Below are 25,467 nucleotides of genomic sequence, written 5' to 3'. Positions count from 1 at the left end.
ACCGGGATAAGGGTTTTAACCATAGAAACAGTACCTTGCTTTCTAAAGGAAATTGTGTCTTTTTTTATGGGACTGTTTCTAGAGCAGAAAATTAGTTTTCTGTGGGTATTTTTAGAAAATAATAAGCTCTCTTATGTATCTAGAAATACATACCTGCTCATCTAGCAATAGTTACTTTAAGGGAGTTACTAACTTTATCAAGCCTACAGTCTTTCATTCAACAGAAAAAAAAGTTTCAATACTTGACCGACTTAATTTTTCTACTAATTTACTAATTTTTATTCTTAATGCTTCCCCATCGCTATATATTTTCAAAGAAACTGTAACATTTTTTAAATGTTTTTCAGTAAAATTGAAACTACTTTAGGTACATAAGTGAGAACAATTAGCTACAACAAAACTCTGGTATTCAGAGCATAGGAGATTTGTACTGACATTTCAGAACATCTTCCTCTGTGTGCTGCTTCAGATTTTCTTGTAGCATAATGTTAATTGGATTATTCCTCACGACATACAAAGATAATATATTTTCTGAATAAATCTCCAAAATCCCAACTGTTTTCTTATAAATGTCCATGTGTGTGAGAAGCTGGAACTCCCTAAAAAGCTAAAAGAAAAACAAATATGTGGTATTTCAAAACTCAAACCCAAAACTGTAAACAATGCATGCACTTTGAAGACAGGATAAACTAGCTCATTTAAACAAGATTATAAACTGGAGAGGATGGTTTTCATTTCTTTTCAAAGCAGGGAAGAAATACATCAAGTAACACCAAAATACTTCAAATAACTCACTGGTGGTGTGTGTGGCACATTTAACACAGAGCTGGTGAACCTTTCAAAGAGGGATTAGCTGCAAAAATTTGAGTTAAAGAGAACAATGCCAATGGATACTTCACTGGAAGCATCCAGTAAAATAACATGCCTACAGTTCTATCACATCTATAACACAGAATTCAATGTCATTAATAAAGATAGCTCCATTACCTGATAAGGGCATCTTAAGAAAGGAAATAGCCTAAGAATATCTTTTAAAGGTGCCTTATTGCTGATCATCTTTCTCCGTATTTCTATTGTCACATTCATTTTGTTATCCACTTCTTTCCAGTTCCTCTGAGTTTTCATATATTCTTGCTTAAGCCATTTAATATGTAAATCCATTGTACTGCCTTTAAGATAAGCAGGTTCTTCCTATGAAGAAATAAAGGACAGAATTGTAACAAATCAGCTTTTTTATCTGATGGGGCTTGTGTCATTTGATGTGACCTCTGTGATTTGGGTGTAGTCAAGCTCAGCAGAAAGTATGTGTAGTGTGGTCGCAGTACCAGCTCTGTGAGCTCATCCTCATATTCTTATAGTTAGTAAAGGTCTGTTTTCATTTAAAAGTATATATCAGCCAAGTCTCCCAAGCTCAAATTAGATATTTGAGGCTACCAGTGAAATTCCTTTGCCTGTGTCTGTTATGCCTCATTATGGTTTATTAGAAATGAATAGTCAGTTCTAATGATGACCTTGTGTTTAGCAATATTAATTCTGTATTACCAGGATAGATAGTATTTTTCTCATACTCTTATAGGTCTTAAAAGCAGGACATCTAACTTTTACATGTATACAACTGAATCATTTACCCTCAGGGAGACCAGCTGAACTAAGAAAACTTATTGGAAATCATTATTTGAGCAATTTGACTGTTAGTGTTTTCAAAAAGTGTTTTTGTACTTGGGGATAGTTAACAACCTTCCTCAAAGTTATTATTATTGTCCCTAATGTAATTCCAAAGCCAGTAATTACTAAGAGGAAGAGTGGCTATTGACAGCAGTACACCAGTGGCAGTAGCCTGGGTCTGTTTAGTTTATCTGTCAGAGGATGCAATGAATTTGCTCATTGAAACAAGCCAAGAACATGTAGATACACGGTTAGTACAGTTACCATTCTCAGGCTGCATTGAAAATGGCTTTTCCCATCTGTATTGTCACTGTTGCAGCTGTGACAATACATATGGGTGGCCTGTGGGTCAATACCAGAGGCAGTTGAGACACTTCACGCTGTTCCCCAGAACAATTAAGACACGGAACTGTGAAACATACAACATCTCAAACCGCTTCACAGTTCTCTGCAGGCGCAATTAAACTTTCCAGTTTGATTAATATAGTTTTTAAAATTGTGCATGTGGTATTCCAAGAATGGTTGCACAAGGTATACAGTGAAGAAACTGTCTCCCTCCTAGTATATATCCATAGATTTCAATAGCCATTGGCATCACAGAAGAAAATAAGCCCTGCATGCAGTTCAGATACCTAACGTGGCCCCAGCAGGTCACCCTGGCCCTTGCCAAGATGCTGTATTAGCACAGTCTGCACTCTTTCTAATAGAGCATTTTAGTCTTCATTGTATTACAATAGAATCATAGAATCATAGAATCATCTGGGTTGGAAGGGACCTCCGAGATCATCAAGTCCAACCCTTGATCCACTACCACTGTGGTTGCTAGACCATGGCACTAAGTGCTACATCCAATCTTATCTTAAAAACCTCCAGGGACAGAGAATCCACCACTTCCCTGGGCAGTCCATTCCAATGCCTGATTACCCTTTCTGTAAAGAAATTCTTCCTAATATCTAACCTAAACCTCCCCTGGCACAGCTTAAGACCATGCCCTCTTGTCTTGCTGATAGTTGCCTGGGAGAAGAGACCAACCCTCACCTGGCTACAACCTCCTTTCAGGGAGTTGTAGAGAGTGATGAGATCTCCCCTGAACCTCCTCTTCTCCAGGCTGAACAGCCCCAGCTCCCTCAGCCTCTCCTCATAGGACTTGTTATCAAGTCCCTTCACCAGCCTTGTTGCTCTTCTCTGGACCTGCTCCAGCACCTCAATATCCTTCCTGAACTGAGGGGCCCAGAACTGGACACAGTACTCCAGGTGTGGCCTCACCAGCGCTGAGTACAGGGGAAGAATCACTTCCCTGGACCTGTTTGCCATGCTGTTCCTGATCCAGGCCAGGATGCCATTGGCCTTCTTGGCCACCTGGGCACACTGCTGGCTCATGTTCAGCTTCATGTAAATCCGAACTCCCAGGTCTCTTTCTGCCTGGCTGCTCTCCAGCCACTCTGTGCCCAGCCTGTAGCGCTGCATGGGGTTGTTGTGGCCAAAGTGCAGGACTCGGCACTTGGCCTTGTTGAACCTCATCCCGTTGGAATCAGCTTAACTCTCCAGCTTGTCCAGGTCCCTCTGCAGAGCCCTCCTGCCTTCCAGCTGATTGACACTCCCCCCCCAACTTAGTGTCATCTGCAAATTTGCTGATGGTGGACTCAATCATCTAAATCATCTAACTCATCTAAATCATCAATAAAGATATTAAGTAGAACTGGGCCCAACACTGATCCCTGGGGGACACCACTAGTGACCGGCTGCCAAATAGTAATGTTGGTTTGTGACCAGCTTGAGTAGGCCTTTCTGTCCTCTTCCTCAGTGCACAGAACAGAGGTGGGAAGTCAGACAATTTAGTGTGCTAGGAAGAAGTATAAAGAAGGATGGGTGTGTAGTGGTCCTTCCCCTGAGTTCTGTCAAGACTCCACTGCACCGGGGTTTGTGGACTCCCAAGGGTTATGTCTTTATATTTAATAGCCTTCAGTAGATTTTTCTCTTTCAATTACTTCTCCCCGTCACTTTTCAAACTGTCATAAAATCATACCTGCCACAAAATGCTGCATTAAATTTGGCAGTTTAGCTATGCACTGTCAGAGGAAATGCATTCTTTTGTTTGTTTTCTCCTGCTGCTTCTGCCGTCTAATTATCATACTGGATTCAAAACCTATTCACCCTCTCCTTGCCACTGTAGTTTTATAGATATGTCATATTCTGTCCTCAGCCATTCCTTTTCTGCCCAAGACTGTCCTAAGCTATTTAATTATTCCACGTATGAAAGCTGGTCCATGCTTTCAATTATCCTTGTTAATATCTTTGCATATTTTCTAATTTCACTGTAACCTTTATGAAATGGGCACAGGATAACACAGTGTAACTTAAAGTACTTGTTGAGATACTGGGACACCACAGGGGCATACAGTGGAATAATGCATTACCTTTTCTTTCTGTCTTAAATAATTCTAAGTATTCAACATGCTCTTTTAGACTGATGCTTAGCATTGTGCCAAATATTCTTTGGCCTAGTATAAAAATATCATTTGTGAATGGTACTAATAAGCTGAGAGCCCATCATTATAAATGTTGTTAGGACTGGGTTTTCTCCTTGTGCCTTATTTTTCATTTATCACTGTTGAATTTTATCTGCTGGGTTTTTTTTTCCCCTGGAACTCAGCAGTATGGGGTCCTTCTGGAAGTCTTCAATCTTTGTCTTTAGTATCCTTGGTAGCATCACAAAATGAAGCCTGCCGACTGTTCTCCTTTTTCCATGTCATCTAGAAATATATTGAACTGCTTAAACTAAGCATTAATAATCTTTTCTGCTGTAAAAACCAACTATTTCTGGCTAGCCTTGTTTGGTCTATCTTTTAACTGCTTATCCATGCAAGGACCTTCCCTTTAGATTATATCCTCTAAGAGCCTTTGAAAGGCATGTGGTAAAATCTCTTCTAAAGTATTATATCAGCTGGATTTCCTGTGTCCTCAGGGTTGTTGAGTACTTCAAAGAACTAATGAATTTATGAAGAATTACTTCTGTTTACTGAAACTTTGTTGATTCCTTCCTAATGTGTTCATCTCTTGGGTCTGCATTACAGTTCTTGCCAATTTGACCATTAGAGACAGCAAGTTTCCTGGTTGCTATGTTCCCTAGCTCTCTCCTGAAACTCTAGAAACTGACATGAAATTAGCTACCTCCAATTGTATAGTGTCATGTTTTGTAAGAGAAATTGCACATCACAATAAAAAATGACCTATTTTATCCTTGGACACAGCTGAAAATTGTGCATGAATACTTGTTCCTGGAAATGTGTTACTGCACATTTTAGTGTAATATTCTCTAACCCGTTTACTGACATGCTGGTCTGAAACAGATGCCCTGATGCTACCTATGAGGAATGATCCCACTAATGTGTTCGTCTGAACTCCTGAGAATTCTTGCAAAATCTGTCTAATCTGTCTAGTTCTTCTGGTATGGGTTTGTATTCTGTCAGCCCTCCTGTGCCTATGGAGTGGAGTGCACCTTGAGTGCTCCTGCCTCTTAGCTGCATCAGGCTTCTTGTTTCTCACCTGGTTGAAAAAGCCTTTATAACCAGTGGAGAAAAGGCAGAAAACTACAAGAATTTTGTGTAAATCTCCATCGAATCACTCACAGTCATCAGAGTCTTGTTTTGCTGCAAGCTCTCTGCATCAGCATTTGGTTGTTTCTGGTATGTAACTTATATCGGTTACTGACTGTGAATACCATCCTAGTATTCACACATCCCCAACTGGGCTGTTCAGCTGTTCCTTAACTTGCTAACTTGCCCTAAGTCAGACAGACTGTCTATTGCTTCAGCATGACCACTGCACAGAACTACGGGTTGGTCCATTCTTGTCAGTCTCAAGAGGCTCACTCTTTCTCACACGTGCCCACATGCACACTTGAACAGTTGGGGTTTTTTTAATTACATTTATGGTTTTTACTCTCTGCAAGAGCCAGCTTGAAGTCTCTGACGCCAAACAGCTCTTTTATTACTGGTTTCTCCTGTTGGTCTACTTCCAAGCCTCCTGCCCATAAAGCAGGAGCTTCTTCAGCCAGCTGATGCAGAGCATGGTGGCTCATTCCCAGAGGGCCTATCACCTTCAGTGCCTTACTGGTGGAGACAAGAAAGCAAAGCAAAGTCGACCCAGTGTGCTGTAACCACAGACTGACTGACTAGGTTGCTTAGAAACGAACACTGAGGAGAAAAAGTTGTGACCTTTGCTCTGCCTTATCTCCATCCCCCTTGTCAAGGCAAATGCTGCTTGAGTTGATGGACTTTCTGTGTAGTCATCTCAGTCCTTGAGAGCTAGTTTAGCTAATGACATTAATTAGCTAAAGGAGACCATTTGACATTTCCATAAACATCAATAGCAAGTTCCCAATAGAAATACAACAGTAGCATAAGGAAGAATTGCTGTCATACCTATCTACTAGGGCAAAAAAAAAGGGATGGAAGGCCAGATTTTGTAGTGTAAATCATCTATTACCTCTGAGTAACAAAAGCAGAAGTCAGTGTTAGAATTGGTTTTCTTGCAGAGTTCATCCTGCTTAGAACAATCACCATCTGTAATCTTTCCAACTTCTTAGTTTGTGAACAAGTTGGTTTTTAACGTAAGCGGAAAGGTGAGAAGTGACTTCCTTTTGGGGGAAATAAGTTATCTCAGTGGGACACCATTTTATAAGTATTTGAAATTTGATTGGAGAATGATTCCAAGTGTGATTTAAAATCTTTTATAGTTAACATTGTAGTATGAACAGGAAGAATCTGGGTTTGGAGAGCTGGTTACTGAGCTGATCTATCAGCCTATCATGTGCTTATTTAGGGAGGACTCTAGATCCTTTAACCATCAAAGTGAGAAAGCTAGTTACAGCTCAGCTGTTTGACCTTATTTGACAATAACGTTAAAGCTCAGTTATTTTGATACTGTGGAAAAGCAATCCTAGCAAACCGAAGCTAGGATCTCTTGTCCCAGTGTCTGAAGAAGCCACAGCTAACTGTTCAGCATATATGCAGGACAGAACTTGAAAAAAAATAGCCTCATTAAATTCTTAATTTTTGAGATCACCCAATGTCCTCTGGCCAGATTTTCAGTTGTGTCACCAGTAACATCCATTTCACTTGCAACAACAAGAATGTTAATTGGTGATGTTTAATATTTTTTTTTACAGAATTTTATTTAGTGATGTACGTAGTTTATAATGTAAAGAATTTCCTTTCCTTTTGAACAATAAAATTTTGATTTATTAAAAAAATCTTTTTGGAACAAATGAGAATTTACCTCAGTCTCTTTAAATAAGAAGCTGCCTTTTTGTCACAAGCTCATGAGAAATACAGCAAAACAGAGAAAAAGGTCAAAAGGATGCAGAAAGGAAGTTAATGAGGTAAGCAGAAGATATCCAGTACTTGTATGTCATTGTGACCTAGCCCTTGCCTACGGGAGGGTCCTGCCAAAGCTCCTGGTCATTCTGTTGGAATCACATGCAAAGGGTGACAGCAATAGGTAGCCCATCCCTGAGTGCCTGTGCCCACAACCACCCTTGACTTCTTGGCATCTCAGGCATCTTCGACTAAAGACACTAGATCTGGGAGCCACACAGGTTGTTAGGCCCTTTGCCTATGCTCCAAATGACTTTTTCAGTGACCCCCACTCAATATTCATAGTTCTACTTGGAACCATACACAAGAGGATTGTGTTAGGATGCTCACATTAAAGCAAGAAAACATACATGCATAAAACAACTAGACTCTTTAAATTCCTCATTTCTCCCATCTACTGCAGCGAGAGAATAGTTAATCATTTGGTTAGAGATGTATTTCTAACTAAAGACCTGAATCCTTAATGTCCTTGTGATGGATCTAGATTCTTCCCAAGGTACAAGACTGTATTACCACATTCCTGTAAAAAAGCCCCAGCTAGCAGAGCACTTCATGAGTCACTGCCACAGCCAAGGAAGTGAAACTGCTACATCATTTTGTGGGGAGCAAGGGAGAAATTCTTATGCATGATGTGATCTCCAAGGTCTCCAGTTACTGTTGACAGACAGCATCATAAATCATAAAACATATAAATCATATCAACACCTAAGTAACATGACTGCCTAATCACAGAGTGATGAAAGCTCCTTTGGTGAGGACAGCAGGCACCTCTTGCTCTTTACAAAGGTGTACACCAATTCCTGAATGGTAAATGCAGCCTAACTGTTGCTAACAACAAAGATCAAGATCTCTTTTTTGAAGAATGCCAACAGGACCTACTGGCTCCTCAGTTTGAGAGGGTGGATTCAAACAGGAGCAATGGAGTTAAAGCAGTGAATATGAGGACACGGTACCACACGCTGTTGGTCTGTTCACTGCCAGTCATGGATCTAGGTTCCTCGCCTGGCATGCTCTGGGAATAATTCTTTGAGGGAACTCCTTTGAATGGAGACTAACCTGCTTGCTGAAAACAATGTGGTAAAAACAATGTGATGGTAATGAGAACCATCTCCTGGAACAGCAGTGCCATGCAGACAGGTTCACTGATGTCAGCACTGAATGGAAGCTCCTTTTACACCATACTTTGAGACTGGGACACTGATTCGTAGTGTTGGTACAGCTGTTGTCTTTCATTACCACTGCTCTTGTTAGCTCCCTGCAGCTGCTAATAATGTTCTCTTTGAAAAAACATTTAAAATTTTCCTTGTTAGATGCCAATGCATATTCCAAGTCATGTTATTGCTAACATGATGGTTAGAGCATTGATGCTGCTGACACTTCTTGATTGCTGAGTCTACCTGCGTCAGAGTTAGCATCAATGCTAACTTAAGGTACTTACACAAGAAAGCCTGACAGTAGCAGTTTCAGTGTCTTCTCTATACCTAAACAAAGGATACGATGCTTGTATGCTCACTCTGGGAGTTAGGACCCTTGTTTGGAATAATCTTTTCCATTAATTGGCTTTTATAACTTCTTCAGGGTGAGAAACAGCTTTCATGGTTAGTTAAGTGAGCATAATCTGAATCTTGTGTCTTGATTTTTGAATACTGAAAAGTGGGTCTTGCTATTTTGGAACACATACACGAGGCATCATAAAAGCACAGTGTGTTGAACAGTTTTTAATACTGCTGTTGGAAAGGATAGCCCTTTTTCTGTGGTGAAATTCAGGTTCATCAGAATGACATTACTATGCTGAACATTGGGGTGTTTTATATCAGGAGGAATGCTTAAAACAAGTTATGACAATTAGAAAGTGAAGAATTGCTCAAAAAAAAAACCCAAACACCCCAGCCTGATCTGGAACAAGTATGAATCTGAAAGGCAGGCAGTAAGGGACCCCTGGTGGCCTAGTGGTTAGCAAGCAGGACTCTCACTGCTGCGACCCAGGTTCGATTCCTCGGTCCCCCCGGGCGGATGGAGCCCGTTAGCCCTGTGAGGCCATCCATCTATGAGAAGGTCACTCTAAACAAACCTACATCCTGAGGACCTCACTGCCATTGTCCAAGCTTGCTTGGCCCCGGCAGATGAACCCTTAGGATTAAAGGGTGGGCTCAGTTCAGCGCAGGCTGTGTCTCACCTAAAAAATCCATTGCGCAGGCTGGAAAGGTAAAAGACCTTTCCCAAAAATCTTCGTTCGCGAAGACTGGCCATTATTATTAAGCTGGACACTGTGCAAGGCCCAGCTTCTTGCCCCAGATGGTGGGAGAGAATTGAGAAGGTATCACAACTGTACCCCACCTCTCATGTTGAAATGCTGAACACAAAGACAGTGAAACTGCATGGACAGGCTGCTTTTATGCAAAATGAGCATGTAACCTACTGCAGGATCCACACTGACTTGTACTAAAATGAGATGTTTAATTAAAGCAGGCTTTGCTTTAATTACACATAATTGCCCTTTTGAGCCAGGCAGGCAATTTTATAACTAGACTTACATGCTAACTAAAAACTTTCAAAGCCACAAAAGTCAGTCTATTTCTGATCACAACTACTTTCTGATTTGTAAGCTGCATAAATAAAATGAGTAAAATCTGTTTTCTTCTACCAAGGGACAACCAGTATTTGACAAATTAACTCAAAGAACAGTGGAGATACTGAATTACGTAAATAAGAAGGTGAAGCGCAAGATGCATACCAGGAATTTGTGTTTAAACCTTTTGCTTTGACTTAAAAGCATTTTAAAATATTAACTAAGTAACACTACACACTCTGTATGCACATCAAAGTTTTAGTGGAAAAATCACATTACAACAGTACACTACAGTCACTGAATGATCATTTATATATGCATCCTTCTATTCTAGCTGTGCAAACATTCAAACACTTAGAGACTTTTAATGTTAAAGGAAAAGATGCTATCACCCTGTGTCATCTGTGTAAGGCATTCACAGTATAGATGGCACCTAAAGCTGTACCTGCCAATAGTGTCTCAGCCACAAGACTGAGCCAAGAGAGTTTCTGCATCTCATGCACAAGCTGTTCATATTTTGAGAGTTTGTTCCAGACATGTGGTTTCCTTTTTCCCCTGCTGTTGCCTTGTTTTCTCCTTAGTCTTCCCTTTTTCTTCAGCCATCCCTTTCCAAATCCTATTCTCTCCGGACTCCTTGAAATCTTGTTTCAAGTTTCTAACTCCTACAGTGGCATAAGATCATTGACAATCATGATGTTATTTATCACCTCAAAGAAAGGCATATTCCTAGGAAACTTCTAACTTGCCTAATTTACCTAATCCAAGGTAAAAAAAACTCCAGCTCACAGTGTAGATATCACTTAATCCAGATTCCTTCTTTCATCAGAAAAGACAATTTCCAGATCATGATGAGCATAAAGCCAAGAGGGTAAATTTCACCACTCCTGGACTGCACGATACCACCAAAGCAAGCACATATGGTACTCAGCTTCTACCTAGTTGCTTTATGGGCCAGAGGTTTTCTCTGCTTCTTGTCTGGTCCTCTTGGCAGAGGATTTGCACATTTACCATTTTCAACATTCCTGCTTATCTTCCCTGTACACAAATAATATCAGCAGATGCCCAACTTCCTGAGTTTAAGTTTCGGCAGAATCCTTCCACCTCTCCCAGTCTAAGAGAGTCATCAAAACATTTCTTATCTCTGTCCCATAGACACAGAAAGAAGATGGCCTGCTGGTACCCCCTTTATAAATTGTTTTCATTATGTTATTCTCAGCTCTGCTGAGTATGGCAAATACGCCCAGTTATCTGCAAACATCTACCACTATCTTAATTGAAGTGTTCCCAGAGCCTATTTTTCCTTTTCACACCTAACTCCAAATTTATTTTTGTGAAAGCTGCAGAGAAACCCTGATGACCTCACAAACAGGCTGTCATAGGGTGTGAGAAATTGAAGGCATTAGAAGAGGGACTGTACTGTCTCCATTTCTGTTTAAGATCATGGACTACTAACAGTCTTCTAGCCTGTTGTATTCCCTTACAATTCAGGTAACTTAAGGTGCCCTTCAGTAGTCCCTTTACTGAGGTATTTTCCCATTTAATGTCTGGGATGGATTGAAGTAGCTTAATCCAGCTGCATAGATGTAGTTATTTAATGATATTTGAGATATCAAACCTCTGGAAGTAGCAGAATATGACACAGGACCTATTGGAAACACATACCTCTTTGAGTTGGCAGGTGGAGCCATGCAGGATATCTGTGGGCTTTTTCATGTCTGCATTTAGCTAACTGAATTGGTTGTGTAGTCATACTTTCCATGAACAGCACTGTTCAAGACTGACAAGATTTCCAAGCTTAAAATTCTGAAAGGAACAATTTGCTCTTTGGTCACCGCTGGTGTGATGACTAAGATAGTGTTTGAATTACAAGCTTTCATCATATGGAAGCCAATCATCAGCTCTAACTGTATTTCTCTCTCCATCACCTCTTGCCTTTTGACAATACTCTGGCCAAAGATGCACACCAGGAAAGTCCTATCTTTCTACCCCTCCTGGCTCCCCCAAGTCTAGGGCCCCTCCTTTTTCAACTGGCAGGAGGTGGTTTCCCTCATAGCCTGAAGGACCATAAACCAAATAATGCCTTAGGGAAGAAGAAGGGGGTTTGATGATAAAAAAAGAACAGGGAGATCAATCACAACAAGCCACTGGAGGGCTGGTTTAGCAGTAATCCCACGCTGGCTACAGCAGGGAGACTGGCTTGCTTTTCTTAGGTATTTTAACGGTGTGATCACCCTTGTCCTGGAAAGTACCTTCCATTTGCAGCAGATGAAGGATTACTGCAGCTGCTATGGAAAATGACTGAGGAGGATTTTCACACCATAGTCATAAAATTTGTTACATATGGAGGCTTTCCTGATAAAATTCTGAATATCCCTTAGACACAGAAGCTCCTATTAATGTCTATCAGGCACAGTCTAAGCTTCTTTCCATGGTGGTGCAGCCTGATGAACATTTGTAGGGAGCATAATTTAAATCAAAATCTTCTTCAGTGACAGGCACTGCCAGCATGGGTTTATGTGTTTACTTGCCATCATCTCATTGCCCTGCACTTGCTCAAGACCTTTCATGTGATGCTAGTCACTCTAAAAAGAGTAGCTACACTTCAATCTTGTTTGAATATAATGCTCTGCAATGAGAAATACGTCAGCAGATGTTTTAAAGAAACTGGAGGAGAAAGACAGATGCTGCACCTGGAAGCAATGCCCTGCATGGGAGGATGAGTAACGCTTGAGCTGCTTTTCGAGGAAGAATGCCTGCTGGAAGGTAATGGGCTTGCAAAGGCTGAGGGACAGACATCATCTGTCTCAAAAAATCACAGGAAGCTTGTCCTGGCAAGCAACTGGATTTTCAAATTATGAAATAGAAAGATTGATTAAGGCTTTTATTAGTAATAATAACTTTATTTTTCTTTTTATATAAAAACAAATGCCAGATATAACAGTGAGACATTTCCCATTAGCAATCCAAGATTATACTGACACAAAGTACACTTGACAGAGTTACAACATATGACTGTTCAAAAACTAAAGCTCAATATTGAAGTCAGCTGTGTGATTGGTAAGTAGGTCATCTGTTGGGAACAGATGTGCTCTCTCATCTGCATTGCTTTGCCAGCTTTGACCTATAATGCCCTAAATGTCCTACTCTGCCTATCTAAAGCGAGTGGAGTGACCCAAAGGGATTATTCTCCAGAGGTCTCCTTAACCTGGAATCCATTTCCCACTCTTTTTCCTAATGTGTTGACTTCTAGTTCACACAAGACTGATTCATTTTTCCAGACTTGGAAAAGGGATGAAGGCAAGGGGATCTAGCTAATGATAATTTGAATATCATTTGGCTTTGCTGGTGGTATTGGCTTCTAGATCAAATATTTATTTTTTGAGGCTAAGACACTTTGTTTAACAGTTTATATTTTTCATAGAGTAATTAGTGCCAAGGATTGGCAGAAAGGTGCCTTTATGTGTGTTCTTAAATATACAAAATGAAAAAAACCATGCTGCATTTGTTTAAAATACTAAACATTTTGTTCAGTTTTGCACATATGTAGTGACATAATTTAGGATCTCAGAGCCAAACATAGCTAAAAAATGTTATGATTCCCTCCGCTTTGTGGGACTCATTCTTTAGCCTTAATAGGCTCCACAAGTGTTATTCTTGCATTTATATTTGTATTTTATTTATATATATATGTGTCCGGGAGACAGGGAAAATGTGAGAAAGAAAGGAAAATTTGTTTAGGGACACTCAGCATCCTCTTACCTCCTTTCATTTTAACCTTAATTTGCTTACAACATTAAGGCTAGCAAAAAAATGCCTAGGCCTTTAAAAGAGATGTAACATTCTTCTTCAAAATCTCAAACAAGCAAGGGATAACCAGTGGTGGCCTCAGGCAATGCAGTTAAAAAAAGTGGTTATTTCTAGTCTACAGACATACAGCACAGGCAGTTACACCTTCTCTGTAGAAAAATGAAGCTGAGCATGCAGTCCCTACAGGAACCCCTCAAAGCCCTTCTCAACTAGCTCATAAGACAGGAAAGGTCCACATTTACCCTTTCCAAGCTTTAGCAGATAAAGGATGATTAACTCTTAGTGTGCACACAAAACCAGGAGCCTATGATTTCTTCTTTACTGCGAGCAAGACTGTTTATTGTTTTGCACCCAAGTTACAGATTTCTTACTTCACACATTCTGCAAACCCTTCCACTGAAGCAGGCAAGGAGGAAAATGTTTATTCCTACACACATTAACCCAAAGGGGACAACCAGAAATTAGTGAAACTTCTAAAAAACCCCAAACCAAACATGTATCTGCATCTTGAGTAGGAAACTGCAGCTACCTTCAAACATAATGTATTCAGAAATGCATCCGATAAACCACTCTTGCTCCCGTAAATACAGGGTCTGGTAAACAGCAAGATAGACGTGCATAAATGTATTTATGAAAGTGTATAAATTAATTAGTGTGCTTCAAACACTTACTGGACAGTAATAGCTCTCTGAATTCTCTAAAGGAATACGAAGCAACTGCATGCATAGATTTGTAAGCATCCCTACGTATACCACACAACACAAACAGATTTTATATACCAAAGTGCAGTATGACAGTAGAATATGGCCATTTGCTATCAGCTCAAATACCTCTTTGCATTCTTATTAGTACAGAGGTTTCAGCTCTTAGATATGTCTCTATTGTTTTTCACTCTAATTGGAGGTATATAACCTAAAGCATAATAGGAATATTGCATTTAAAAAACCCCAGGACTTTCTGTCCAATTGGGAATAACTCTAAGTGACAACAAATGTTCAAGACATCCCGTACGAGGTTTGGCTGTGCTGTTGATACTCAGTTTTCCAGAAATGGGAAAAAAAGTCAAGGGTCTGATTGTAGGACAAGCTTTATACAAAATGAGTTTAAATAGGATGAGATCACTTCAGCTCTCCCCTTTAATGGCTGGTGGCTTTACTGTCAACAGAGGAGCTGAAAGACACAGAACTCACTCACACACCAAGAAATCTTACCTCTATCTGCACCTGGACTTCATCAAGTTTGTTTTCAGCAAATGAAGATTTTCTGGTCTGTCCTCTCCTGTGGCCAAACTTGCATTTGTTCCTCAGGACTTGCTCATCATCTTCAATGGGTCTCCGCACATATTTGAAACGATCTTTAAGTGCCCGTTTCCATAGTAACTGCATGGGGGAAAAATATCTGTCATTACCTAAAGCAGGACACTTTTTTGTATCTACAAAAAAGTGTTTGCCATTTAAGCAGAAAAAGACTCATAGGGTGGCATCACCACATTGGTGGCTTCAGGACAGAAGGAAACACAAGCACTTGTGGTATATGGCTCTATGGGAACTAACGGCTGGGCTAATGGCACTGCTGTGACTTGCTATGGATAACAGTTATTGAACCTTAGGGTTTAGATCTCTCCTATATAACAAGGGGTGTCAGTGAAAGTGCAGTTTGCTTTCCTTTTCTCAGCTCTTACTTTCGGATGCTCCATTCATGACATTGGGTCATGCAACTACATAGTGAAGCAGATCAGCTCATGGATGCTGAAGAAATTGTGCAGTGGGTTTTTTGGGTTTGGGGTTTTTGGTGTTTTGGTTTTTTTTAATTTAGTGCATTATTTTTCCTCTGCCTCTGGTGGCATTTAACTGGTTGCACAATTGTATGATGATTGTATCTAATAGAAGGAAGAGGGAAAGACAGAGTGGGGCACTACCTTTTACTGGGAGCCTACAGGTGTACTGGATCAACTATATTTTTAAACTGAACTCAAAATCACTGAATTAAGAGGATCACTTAAGTAGGTCCTAGTGTTTCTACAAGGTATGTAAATTGCAACTTAAAGGCATTTCTGCACTGCAAGCAGATGCAATCCCTGTTTAATGGAGCCATTCAAGACTCTTTGACAACCAAAGGTGGAGTTTATGTGGTCCCACAGCTTCTGTCACACTTTTCTCCTTCTTTACTTGGGTATTGAAAAGTAACTTCTGAAAATTGGATGGACAGCAACTTCCTTGTGCATCCTTGTGGACTGATGGCTGTTTCCATGCAGCCTCCAGCTGGATGTCCCATGGCAGGACCTAGACATGCCAACTACTGACCTGTGGGGAACAAATTACTAAGCAAAGGCTGTTAAACACATCTGCAGGCAAAACCTGCAGTTTTGAATAGTTTTGTCAATCCTCAAAAGCAATTGCTTATTCAAGTTATTAAAGGGTATTCAACAGTCAGAGGGAACAAAAATTGGTCAGAAAAGTGACTGTAAATGACAGAATGTGGCAAGAGAGGTTCAAATAGCTCTTACCTCATTTTCTAAAATTTACTCCAATACTATACTCACATAAGACTATATTTAAGCTTGTACTCGCTGACATGCTAAAACAAAATACAAACAGAAGTATGAATACCCTAAATTTCTTACCAAAATCGTGTCATTTATTAGTCAAGGTCACATGATTTGAAAGGTTGACTTTGGTGTAAACCTGAATTCAGTAGAGGTAGACCAAGTAGTACAATATCTTTCTTTGCAGTGAGTCTCACATGCCTGCCCTTCTCACTCACAGGATACAGCTGACAGGGTCTCTTAAGAGGAGGTGGTGAATGCAGTGTGACCTTGCATTTCTCCTGCTGAAATTACTGTTCCCACCTCCCTAGGGTACTAGCTGACTTACAGGCCCTCAATCCTAAAAGCAAGACCTCTATTAATGGTGGAAGAGCTATGAGAATATAATCCCCGTGGTGTCTACTTCAGCTGTTCTTGAGCAGGCCTGGGCCAGTCAGGGCAGGTATGCCCTTCCTAGGGGCACATGAGCCCTTACTGAAGTATCCTCTCACTGCCAGTCACACTTGAACATCCAAGAATGGGAAAAAAAAACCAAACCCATCTGCATTTCTAGTATGTAGACTTCAGACTTAGGATTCTGCCAGAACAGGAGTCATGTCATGACCAACCTAAACATAATGATTAGAAATAGAGTACAACTGCTCACCCAGTCTTCCCACAAGCCTCAATATCAGTATTACACATCAGCACCATTTTCAAAAGCAGTAGGGTGACTACATGCCTTGAAAATCCCCCTTATTTTCCACCTGAATCTTTAAGGTTCCTAAATACATTTACAGTTCTGGCCCTATGTATTTTGATGCAAATACCCTGTCATTATAAGCCTAGCAAAATTTATTTGGAAGCTTGCTATTTTAAAGCTGTTAAGAAAGAAGCAAACAAAAACTTTAGCCTAATGCTTCTCTGAAGTGTTCAACAGATGTTATAATATTTTAAAACATGATCATCATGGAATATATTAGCAGCTGACAATTTAAACATCCCCATAGTTGAGCTCTGCACAATTTCTTTCTTTTGAAAATTTTATTTGGCTGGAAGATATTTTTGCTTATTATTTCATATGAAAGAATATGCTGACACCTATACAAGGCTTTAAATATCCCTCAAAGTTCAAAACATTCAGCTGTTTCATCCTCCAGTTCCCCAGTAAATTAAAAGTTTTAACTAAATCTATTTCTGTAATAGAATTCTCATAAACTTAGCCAAGTCCCTTCCCACATACCTATTTTAAGAATGAGACTGCAAGCACATACATTTATGTGGTTTCCCTAGTGGGTAATGCATCTTCTAAAAATGATGCTTTCCTTACCATTTTCGAACCGATAACTTTTTTCTATTTATTTCCCTGCCTTCACACCCCTCCAAAAAAAAAAACATCCCAGGAAGGCTTACCATGCTTGTAAGGGAGTAGAAGGATTAGTCTATCTGACATTGGAGGGAAAGGATTACATGCAGATTAAAAGCAGTAATTTCCTAGCAAATAATCATTTTGTGTGCAGCAGTTACATAAATCAGGCATGTCAGCACTGAGATGCTGGTTTGCACTAGCACTGCTCGGCAGCCACAAGCTCAAGGGAGCCACTGATGCAAAGCCCACTGGCAAGTGTTGCGAATGAGAGAGCCCTCTCTTTTCCTTCCTCATATCATGGTTTTTTCTTGAAACCGTATAATTTTCAACATGCTGAAATTAAATAAGGGAAGTAATTCTTTCCGAATTGTTGGGTTTAAGCCTTGTAAAAGTGACCAATAGAGATGGAATAGAACACAAATAGAATATCTTGCAAGTTGTCAAGAAACATTGTCATGCCAATTTACTTTTGACTGCTGTGTCTATGATATTGGCTTTTTCTATACAAACTATTTGTCTGTAACTTACAGATGTTGCATTGGTTACAATACACATTAGAAACCTAGTAAGCTATTTCATGATTAAATTAAGATTTTTATTTTTTAAATGCTGTATATTAGGTTAGGATAGCATTGTTCTGTAAGTGGAAGGAAACATCACAGGAAAAGTTCCTTAGGTAATCACTTGAAAACTCTTTTCACCAAATGCTAATCTTGGAATTAATTTCATTCCAAGTACTCTATAGACCTCTTAAGTGAGTTTTGTCATTAATATAAAATGATTATTTTTAATATTATTTAGAATTTCAGATAATTCTTTCTTAATCCCTGCTTCTATGGTGACTTCATAAATAACATTCTTTTTAAATTCATGGTACATGAGCAGTTTATTTGTGATTTTATTTGTAAATTAATTCATTTAGGATCATATTCATTGTCCTGACTATGTTGCATTGGATAGCCTTCAAAAAAGGGCAGATGGCACAGAAGTATATTTTTTCAACACTGCAAAATTAAATGGGAAATCTTTTAACCAAGAAAATACAATTATGGATAATCTACTAATAAATCCTGAAACATCAAATCTTTAATGGCCTCTCATTGTAACAGTATGAGATTGAAAATATTAGACTACATTTCTACATAACACACACATTGTTTAAATGATTTGTTTAAAATAATTTGGAGTTGTAAATAGGAAGTGTCCAGTATTTGGGGAAAAAAAACAACCAAGTAAACCTCACAAACAAACCGAAAAAATGGAATGTTCAAAGTTTTGCAAGTAATTCTTTTTCCTGTCATGAAAATACTCGTGTGAATTTAGGTGCTCTTAAGTTTGGTTGTTTTGGTTTTGTTCCTCTATGTTTTCCAGCAAATCTTTCCCCTTTTCAGTTGTTCAAGTCATTTCATTTTAACAAAAATGTTGCAACAAAAGTGCTGACATTTACAGTTCAAAGTTTCTCCATCCGTGTACATCAAGAACATCAAGTTCTTTGTCTCTGCTCTTGGTCAGAAGATTCTGGGATATCAAGACCTTTCATGTGACCTTTCCTTTTTCTCATCCAGGAAGCCCAACCGCTTGCCCCTGCCCACCCACACCACGCACAGGCATGTACACTGGCCAGAGAAGATCCCAGAACAGTTTATGCTGCATCCTTCCAGCAGCCAAGACACATCCATTTCTGGTGAAGGGCTCAAAGCTGGAAGACTCACAAGTTAAAATTAAAATCACACCACTACAGACCTCCTCAGGACATCTCCTTAAGAACTACTGCACCCTTCTGTAGAGCCCAGCAGATGCTGTGGCTGCTCCTCCACCCCAAAGGGTAAGAAAACTTTTTAAGCATAAATTTAAACTGAATCTAGGAACTGAGACATGGCACAGTAATAAATGGAGAGCAGTAAATGTCATTAACAGTACATTGGGATAGAGCATTTCGCACGGCAGAAAGGAAAATACTCAACTGCAGAAGTGAGCTCCAGCACACCAGAGGGAATGCAAAACCTAGTACGCCAAACTGTGCTAAGCCCTTTTGGTTTTTAAAATATATGCAACAATTAATTTTTCCTGCAACTTTGTCAAGAAATTAAAAGTCCAAATAATGTAAACAGGCTTGTTGGTGTTCTAAAAAAACCTGAATAACTTTATTAATCTACCAGTGCTGAAAATCATTGTTTTCAGAGGCTGACCCAGCTAAATTGCCATGTTTGGTGTGTCCCATCCTCCAGCCTTACAACACAATGAAAGGAGGGTGTTATCTGTCAGACACAGACAGCTGTGCACAGCTGGTCACCCAAGGCTCTCTGGAGTCCAAAGAGTAACAAGAACTCACGTAGTGCTATTCCTTTTTCCCAATGTAAACAACAAAACCATATTACATGAGCTGCATCTCCAGAAGTTTATATATAAATGTTATTTAATAAGGAATTTAATTGGGATTTTTGCTTAAAATACTGCTCTATGCCAGTTTTCCTTTTCTCCATTTACCTATCAATCCCCAAAGACCTTTCTGCTTTACCTCTGAATTTTATTGATGATAGATTTCTTAAATACTTTCAATGTACTATTCAAAAAATTGTAATAATAACAACAAGTTTAAGGTATACAAAGCCTCTCAGTAATTAATATTTTACATCTTACATTTTAATACTATTATCAGGAACAGCAAGCAGCAATTATAGTCCCTTGATAGCTGGAGGCAATTTTAAAAGAAGAGCCTACAAAAATTTTGCTTTTTTGAGCTGCTGAAGATCCTTTCTGAGAAAAAAAAAAAGAAAGAATGGCAGTTGCCAATTTTTTTTGCTGTTCATTTGTTTCTTAAAGGTATATGAATTCAATTTTACTGCAAGTCGTGATAAGTAGCTGTACATATGTTGCAGGGTTTGTTTTAAGCCACTGTTGTTGTAACACACAGCTATCTCAGATCAAGAAAAAATAAGTATTTATAGCCTTTGTGATCATGAAGGAAGAACATAATGTCTAACACTAAGGCCAATAAAAATAGTAGTTCATTCTCACGTCCTCCTCCAAACTTAAGTATACAGGCATACACCTTTAGTGCATTTTTTTCCTGTCTCAACCCAGGCAGTGGAGAGGGGCTGGCCCAGAAAGTGTTAGACTAGCAATATTGCAAACTGCTAATTCCAACTTCCTTGCTTACTTTCGGTGGTTATTGCCAGACATACTTTCTAGTAAGCATGAGGGAAAGATCAAAAAATAAAGAACAACTTCTCTGAAGTTTCTGCGCCATCACATAATTTTTGCCAGCGGCAATTCTGCGATCAAGCTGGAAAGTAATGAACCATTTCCTAAAGAACAGAGTTATAAGTAGTTTCACCCAGTCTATGGCCCTGCTGCAATTAAAGGCCTTTGAAAACCTAACTTAAGAACCTCTGTTTAAAAACAATTTTTAAAAGTTAAAGGCTGTAAAATGGTTTTCAGACCTGACCTGAATATCATTCCAGCTCCCCCACAGAAAGGGAGCCAGATAAGCCATAACATTGCTCAGAACCCCACCTGAGGACCAACATTGGGGTATTCAGAGAGGTACCCTAATTAAAAAAGGATAGACTGTTGCTATCTGATTCTTTTGCTTCCTCTCTCCTCTTTGAGATGTGCTTCTTTTCTTTAGTCCCTTCCCTTCTACAATGCCTGGGCTCAGGGGAGAATTAGAATAGCCACCACTTAAACCTGAGCTGTTTTGTTTTGTTTTGTTTTCAAAATTATTTTGCTTTCTACAGTAATGGCACGTAAGATATATATTTATACATGTTTAAAGCTAACAATCCCCACTGAGGCTCACAAGCTTTTACAAGGTGCTATAAAAGTATCACATGGCAAAGCAACGATGTGAAGTCAAAAGGTGACCACTGTCCTCAGAGACCACAGATATATATAGATATAGATATAGATGATATATATTCTGGGTCACAAGAGTGAAAAAAATGTAGTTCAAATTTAAGTCATCTCCTTCCACTGCTTTCAGTTATGTCCCCACTGAGATTACAAAAAGTGGTTTTAGATTTTTTTTTTTTTAAATTAGGCCTAGATTCCAGACATACTTAAACCACTAGTATTACTGAATTTTGTAGTTTGATATCTAACACATAAATGATCATAATGCATTGCAAGACCATCAGTCGGATGTTAGTCCTCATACAGACAATTTTCTAAAGAGTTGGCTTTTTTGTTTTTAGAAACAAAAATAAGTCACATTTAAATTTATCTTTTGGCATAATAAGTCCAGAAAGAAAGCATACCCAACAACCAACCAGGGACTTCATGTACAGGTCTGTATGATCTCACAGTAGCTTTGAGGTATGGCGATAACTGGACTAATCTTTAATCAATATAATGAAATAAGAATGTGATTTGCCAAATGCAGCCAAGTGAAGCTTACAGCTCTGAATAAACCCAGTATATAAGAAATTGATATTGATTTCTTCTGAACTAGGTTATTTTCTTGTGATTGATTATGTGGAAAAATCCCCACAATACTTACAAAGCCATTCCCGTCTTCATCAAGGAATGGGTATGCCTGCAGCAGAGCATTGACAACAACGTTATATTGCTGACTGTTCGGATACCTGTGCAAACAAGATGGAGATGTAAAAGAAATAGTTGTTATTCTAGATAATAATAAACACTAGGATCTATACTGATCTACATTAAACTGACTATTTCTCAGGCAATCAATTCCTCTTCAAAGAACAAAAGGCACAGCTTTAATGCTTGCATGAAATCTTCCTGTTGTCTTCAACAGATTTCAGACCCTTAGCCTCTGCTACATAAACAAGTGTATTAAGGACAACGGCTTTACATCCTTTTGAAAATTTACCTCTGCACCCAATAGGTAATGGCCCCATATAAATCTACTGGAGTTTACTCACAGTGATCCTTCTAGGTATTTTGTCATGTCTGCTTGTAAAAATTCAATAATCCTTATTCTCACACTGTGATCAGGGCATTTTTTTTCAGCTAATATACACTTGACATCATAAGGAAAGTCTGGCAAAGCATAAGAACTTGTCCACTGCAACATCTTGTGTCTTGCAAAAAATGATTTCAGATTTTTTCTGTAAAAGAAAAGATTATATCATCACAATCACATCCTTCTTCTATGGAAATGCAGACAAGATGAGAAGAAAAACACAAGGAAAAACTCAACACACAGGAAGTCTATAGCTACAGAAATTCAAGGCTTGCTGTCCTTGTTTTTGCATGAAGAATACCTACAAAAGCAGCAATCAATACACACAGAGTTAAACCAGATGTCAAATGTGAAATGTTATAACCAGCAGACACTAGAAGGTGGTTTCTAACTGAAAGTGGAAGGCAGAGCAGAGGTATGGGGACTTGTACTGTTGCAAAATAACTTTATCTGTCTTCATGTCTAATGTGTTTCCTACTAGTTCTGCTAACTAGAACTAGAGTAAGACAAACAGCTTAATTGAATAAAATACTATACATGACATTACCTAAGACTGTCCTCCCCAGGGGAAGGCAATTAAGGGATGAGGGCAGTTATCATCAGCACATGTCTGGAAACAAAGCAGACACAGCCTGTAAAGTTCTGGCAGCTCCTGTCACAAGAACACCCTGACACTATTTACAGATGTCACATCCCAGCTAGGGTGAACCTGAGGCAGGTTATCACCTCTGGCTACTCAAACCCTAATTCTGAAGGAACACAGGGAAAAGTAGAGATAAATTTGGCTTGAAGTCAGTCAAAAGCCACCTAAAAGATGGAGTGGTTCTGGCAGCCCTGGACAGCTTCCCAGTCATAGTAGTGCAGGTTCAATAAAGCAATTTCAAATGAGAGGTGCCAAAGACAACTAGAGAGTCCTGTTATAGATGTGGTATCACTGCAGTTTATGTTTGCTTTAATTTAAATTACAGAGAGCAATTTGAAAACAACTAGCAGACTTAAAAAAAAAATTCTAAAACAAAATGCTATAATTATAGATGACATTGGTAGATGCTTAAATGGTATAAATGTACAGATACAGATATCTAAATTAATCATTTTCAGTCTCTTTATTTTCACCGAGGAGACATAAACACCACTGAAGTTTGACAGAACAACCAGAATAAATCTAAATCAGATTGGATGATCCCCCTCATCTATTTCTTTCCACTAATTATGAAGAAAATTAAGACAGCTGTTGAGACGTATACAGTAGAGATTTCAAGTTAAGAATTCCCCACTTGAGGGATGTGGATAACAGTTCCCACACAAAGAATTGTGGCTGGATGAGGCATGTTCCAGTGTCCCTCCCAAACTTCACTACATTTTGAGTCTATGAAAGTTACAGAAGGAAATATTGTTTGACTTCAGTCCAGTCTCTATGGTAGCCTATAAACAAGAGCTAGGTATATAAACAAGACTTGTGAAGAGTTCTAGCAAGGTCTTAATGGGGAGATTTTTCTATCTGATCTTTTTCAGATAGGGATGTAAAAAATAAATAACTGACTCAATGTGAGCCAATATCTTTAGGATGGCAAAATCAAGTGCAATACCAATGGATGAGCATTTGAAATACCTTAGTTTGCACTGCTTTGAAAGACTATTATATACCTGTACAGCAGCTCATTTGGGTCCCTGTAGCCGGTTATAGCCTCAATACCCTCTTGAGTAGATTAGTCTGTAAGTCTCAACCTTATTGACCTGTTTATGCTGCCACACCACCTTGGCATCTTTTAACATAGCTTGTAGGCTATCAAAAACTCTACAGCCATGATATAACTGCACCAACCCCAACACTACCACATATGGCAATATAGTGCTGAGAAAAAAAATGTATCATTTGGGTACTGTCATCTGATCTTAACAGTAGTAGCAGTACTGACAGCACTACCATTTCCCAATGCAAAAGAGGTACAAAATGGTCAGGGCTTGTTATGTCTTTCTAAGCTCATCAGATTTCATGAGACACAAATGGTTAACAGCAGATGCAAAGGGCAGTGAACTTCTGTTAGTACTTTGCAGTCTCAAAAGAAGGGAAAGTTGTTCAAGAAGTGACAACATATCCACATGGACACATTCATGTCCTTTTTTGGTGATAAATTAATACACAAATGGGAAAATAAAATTGAACTCAGATTCTGAAATCACTTGGAAACCCCTCCTGCGCAAATAAAGTGCAGATGTTCAATGTAGCATCAGTGAACCGCTCTGCAGCCTGTAAGTCTGCATCCTGTATTTTTGCCAATTTTACTGATGAAAGTGACATAGCAGACAGGCTATTTTCAACACGCTATCATTTAAACTAGCTCAAAAAATGGACAGAAGTTTAAAACTTACAGTACTTTGTATTTTAGCAGCACTGAAATTCCTTTTGATGGTAACACCAGTGAAGCTGAAAAGCCACTTCAAAAAGTGGCAAGGTTTAGCTGGTTCAATTCAGGCAAACTGAATTATACTCAGCTACTTGAGAAAATAAAATTTTCTTGCAGTTGGGATAGCTAATAGCCAGGGAGGCATGGTAAGTTTCCCCTCCATCAGTCCCTTCACTCTTGCCACCACAACAAAAATACTCCAAATTTCATTTATCTTCAGCCTCACTCAACACAAAATACTTCCTTGTTCAAGATTAAATATTTTACTAGCTCTTGCTGGATTCATCACTGTTGGGCAGTCACATTAAACATGTGCAGTAATATTTTACGATGAAATACAAACTTGTTTGAAACGACACAACTCCACATAAACTTTATCCTCAGAAATGCTCACATGCAAACTTGTTTAATTAAAAGAACGGTTCAGTTCAGCTGTAAAGCTGTTCTCCACAGTCAAGGAAGGCCTTGGCTATATGCATAAATCCCAGTGCACGTACAGTTTGAGATGTAGGTACAAACACATATAGTCCATTTCTAGCCATCCCTCTCTGGCCTTCTAGCTAACCTGAGACAGAAATTAGATCAAAATCTCGAAACACAAGCTACTACATCTTTTCTTGTCTGTCAGTTCTTGAGACTTTTGATTCTACAGCTAAATCAATCCAATGGCTAGCTCTGGCAAAGGTTCAGTCCTCCTCTTTCTCTGCTGTCACATATCTGACTTACACCTCTTTCTTACTGGTACTGGGAAGCCTCTAGTCCTGCAACAAGTTATGAGGAGCTACGGTGATAAAATTTTTGATTTTTCTTTTTGGTT

At 39.1% G+C, this 25,467-nt stretch overlaps 1 protein-coding gene across 1 annotated transcript in view; it reads right to left on the bottom strand.

The window, feature by feature from the left end:
- Positions 1-25,467, bottom strand: part of SAMD3 (sterile alpha motif domain containing 3) — a 38,547-nt gene that overhangs the window by 1,976 nt on the left and 11,104 nt on the right. The window contains exons 4-8 of the mRNA XM_027691299.1: positions 22,202-22,387; positions 21,814-21,898; positions 14,631-14,798; positions 988-1,191; positions 436-607 (exon numbers count right to left, since the gene is read on the bottom strand). Coding sequence (XP_027547100.1) covers positions 436-607; positions 988-1,191; positions 14,631-14,798; positions 21,814-21,898; positions 22,202-22,387 — 815 coding nt within the window. The remainder of the gene's footprint in view (positions 1-435; positions 608-987; positions 1,192-14,630; positions 14,799-21,813; positions 21,899-22,201; positions 22,388-25,467) is intronic.

Source organism: Neopelma chrysocephalum, unplaced genomic scaffold (assembly GCF_003984885.1).
Source record: "Neopelma chrysocephalum unplaced genomic scaffold, ASM398488v2 Primary Assembly neopelma1_23, whole genome shotgun sequence".
NCBI lineage: Eukaryota > Metazoa > Chordata > Aves > Passeriformes > Pipridae > Neopelma > Neopelma chrysocephalum.
This window is presented reverse-complemented; position numbering and strand designations above follow the sequence as displayed.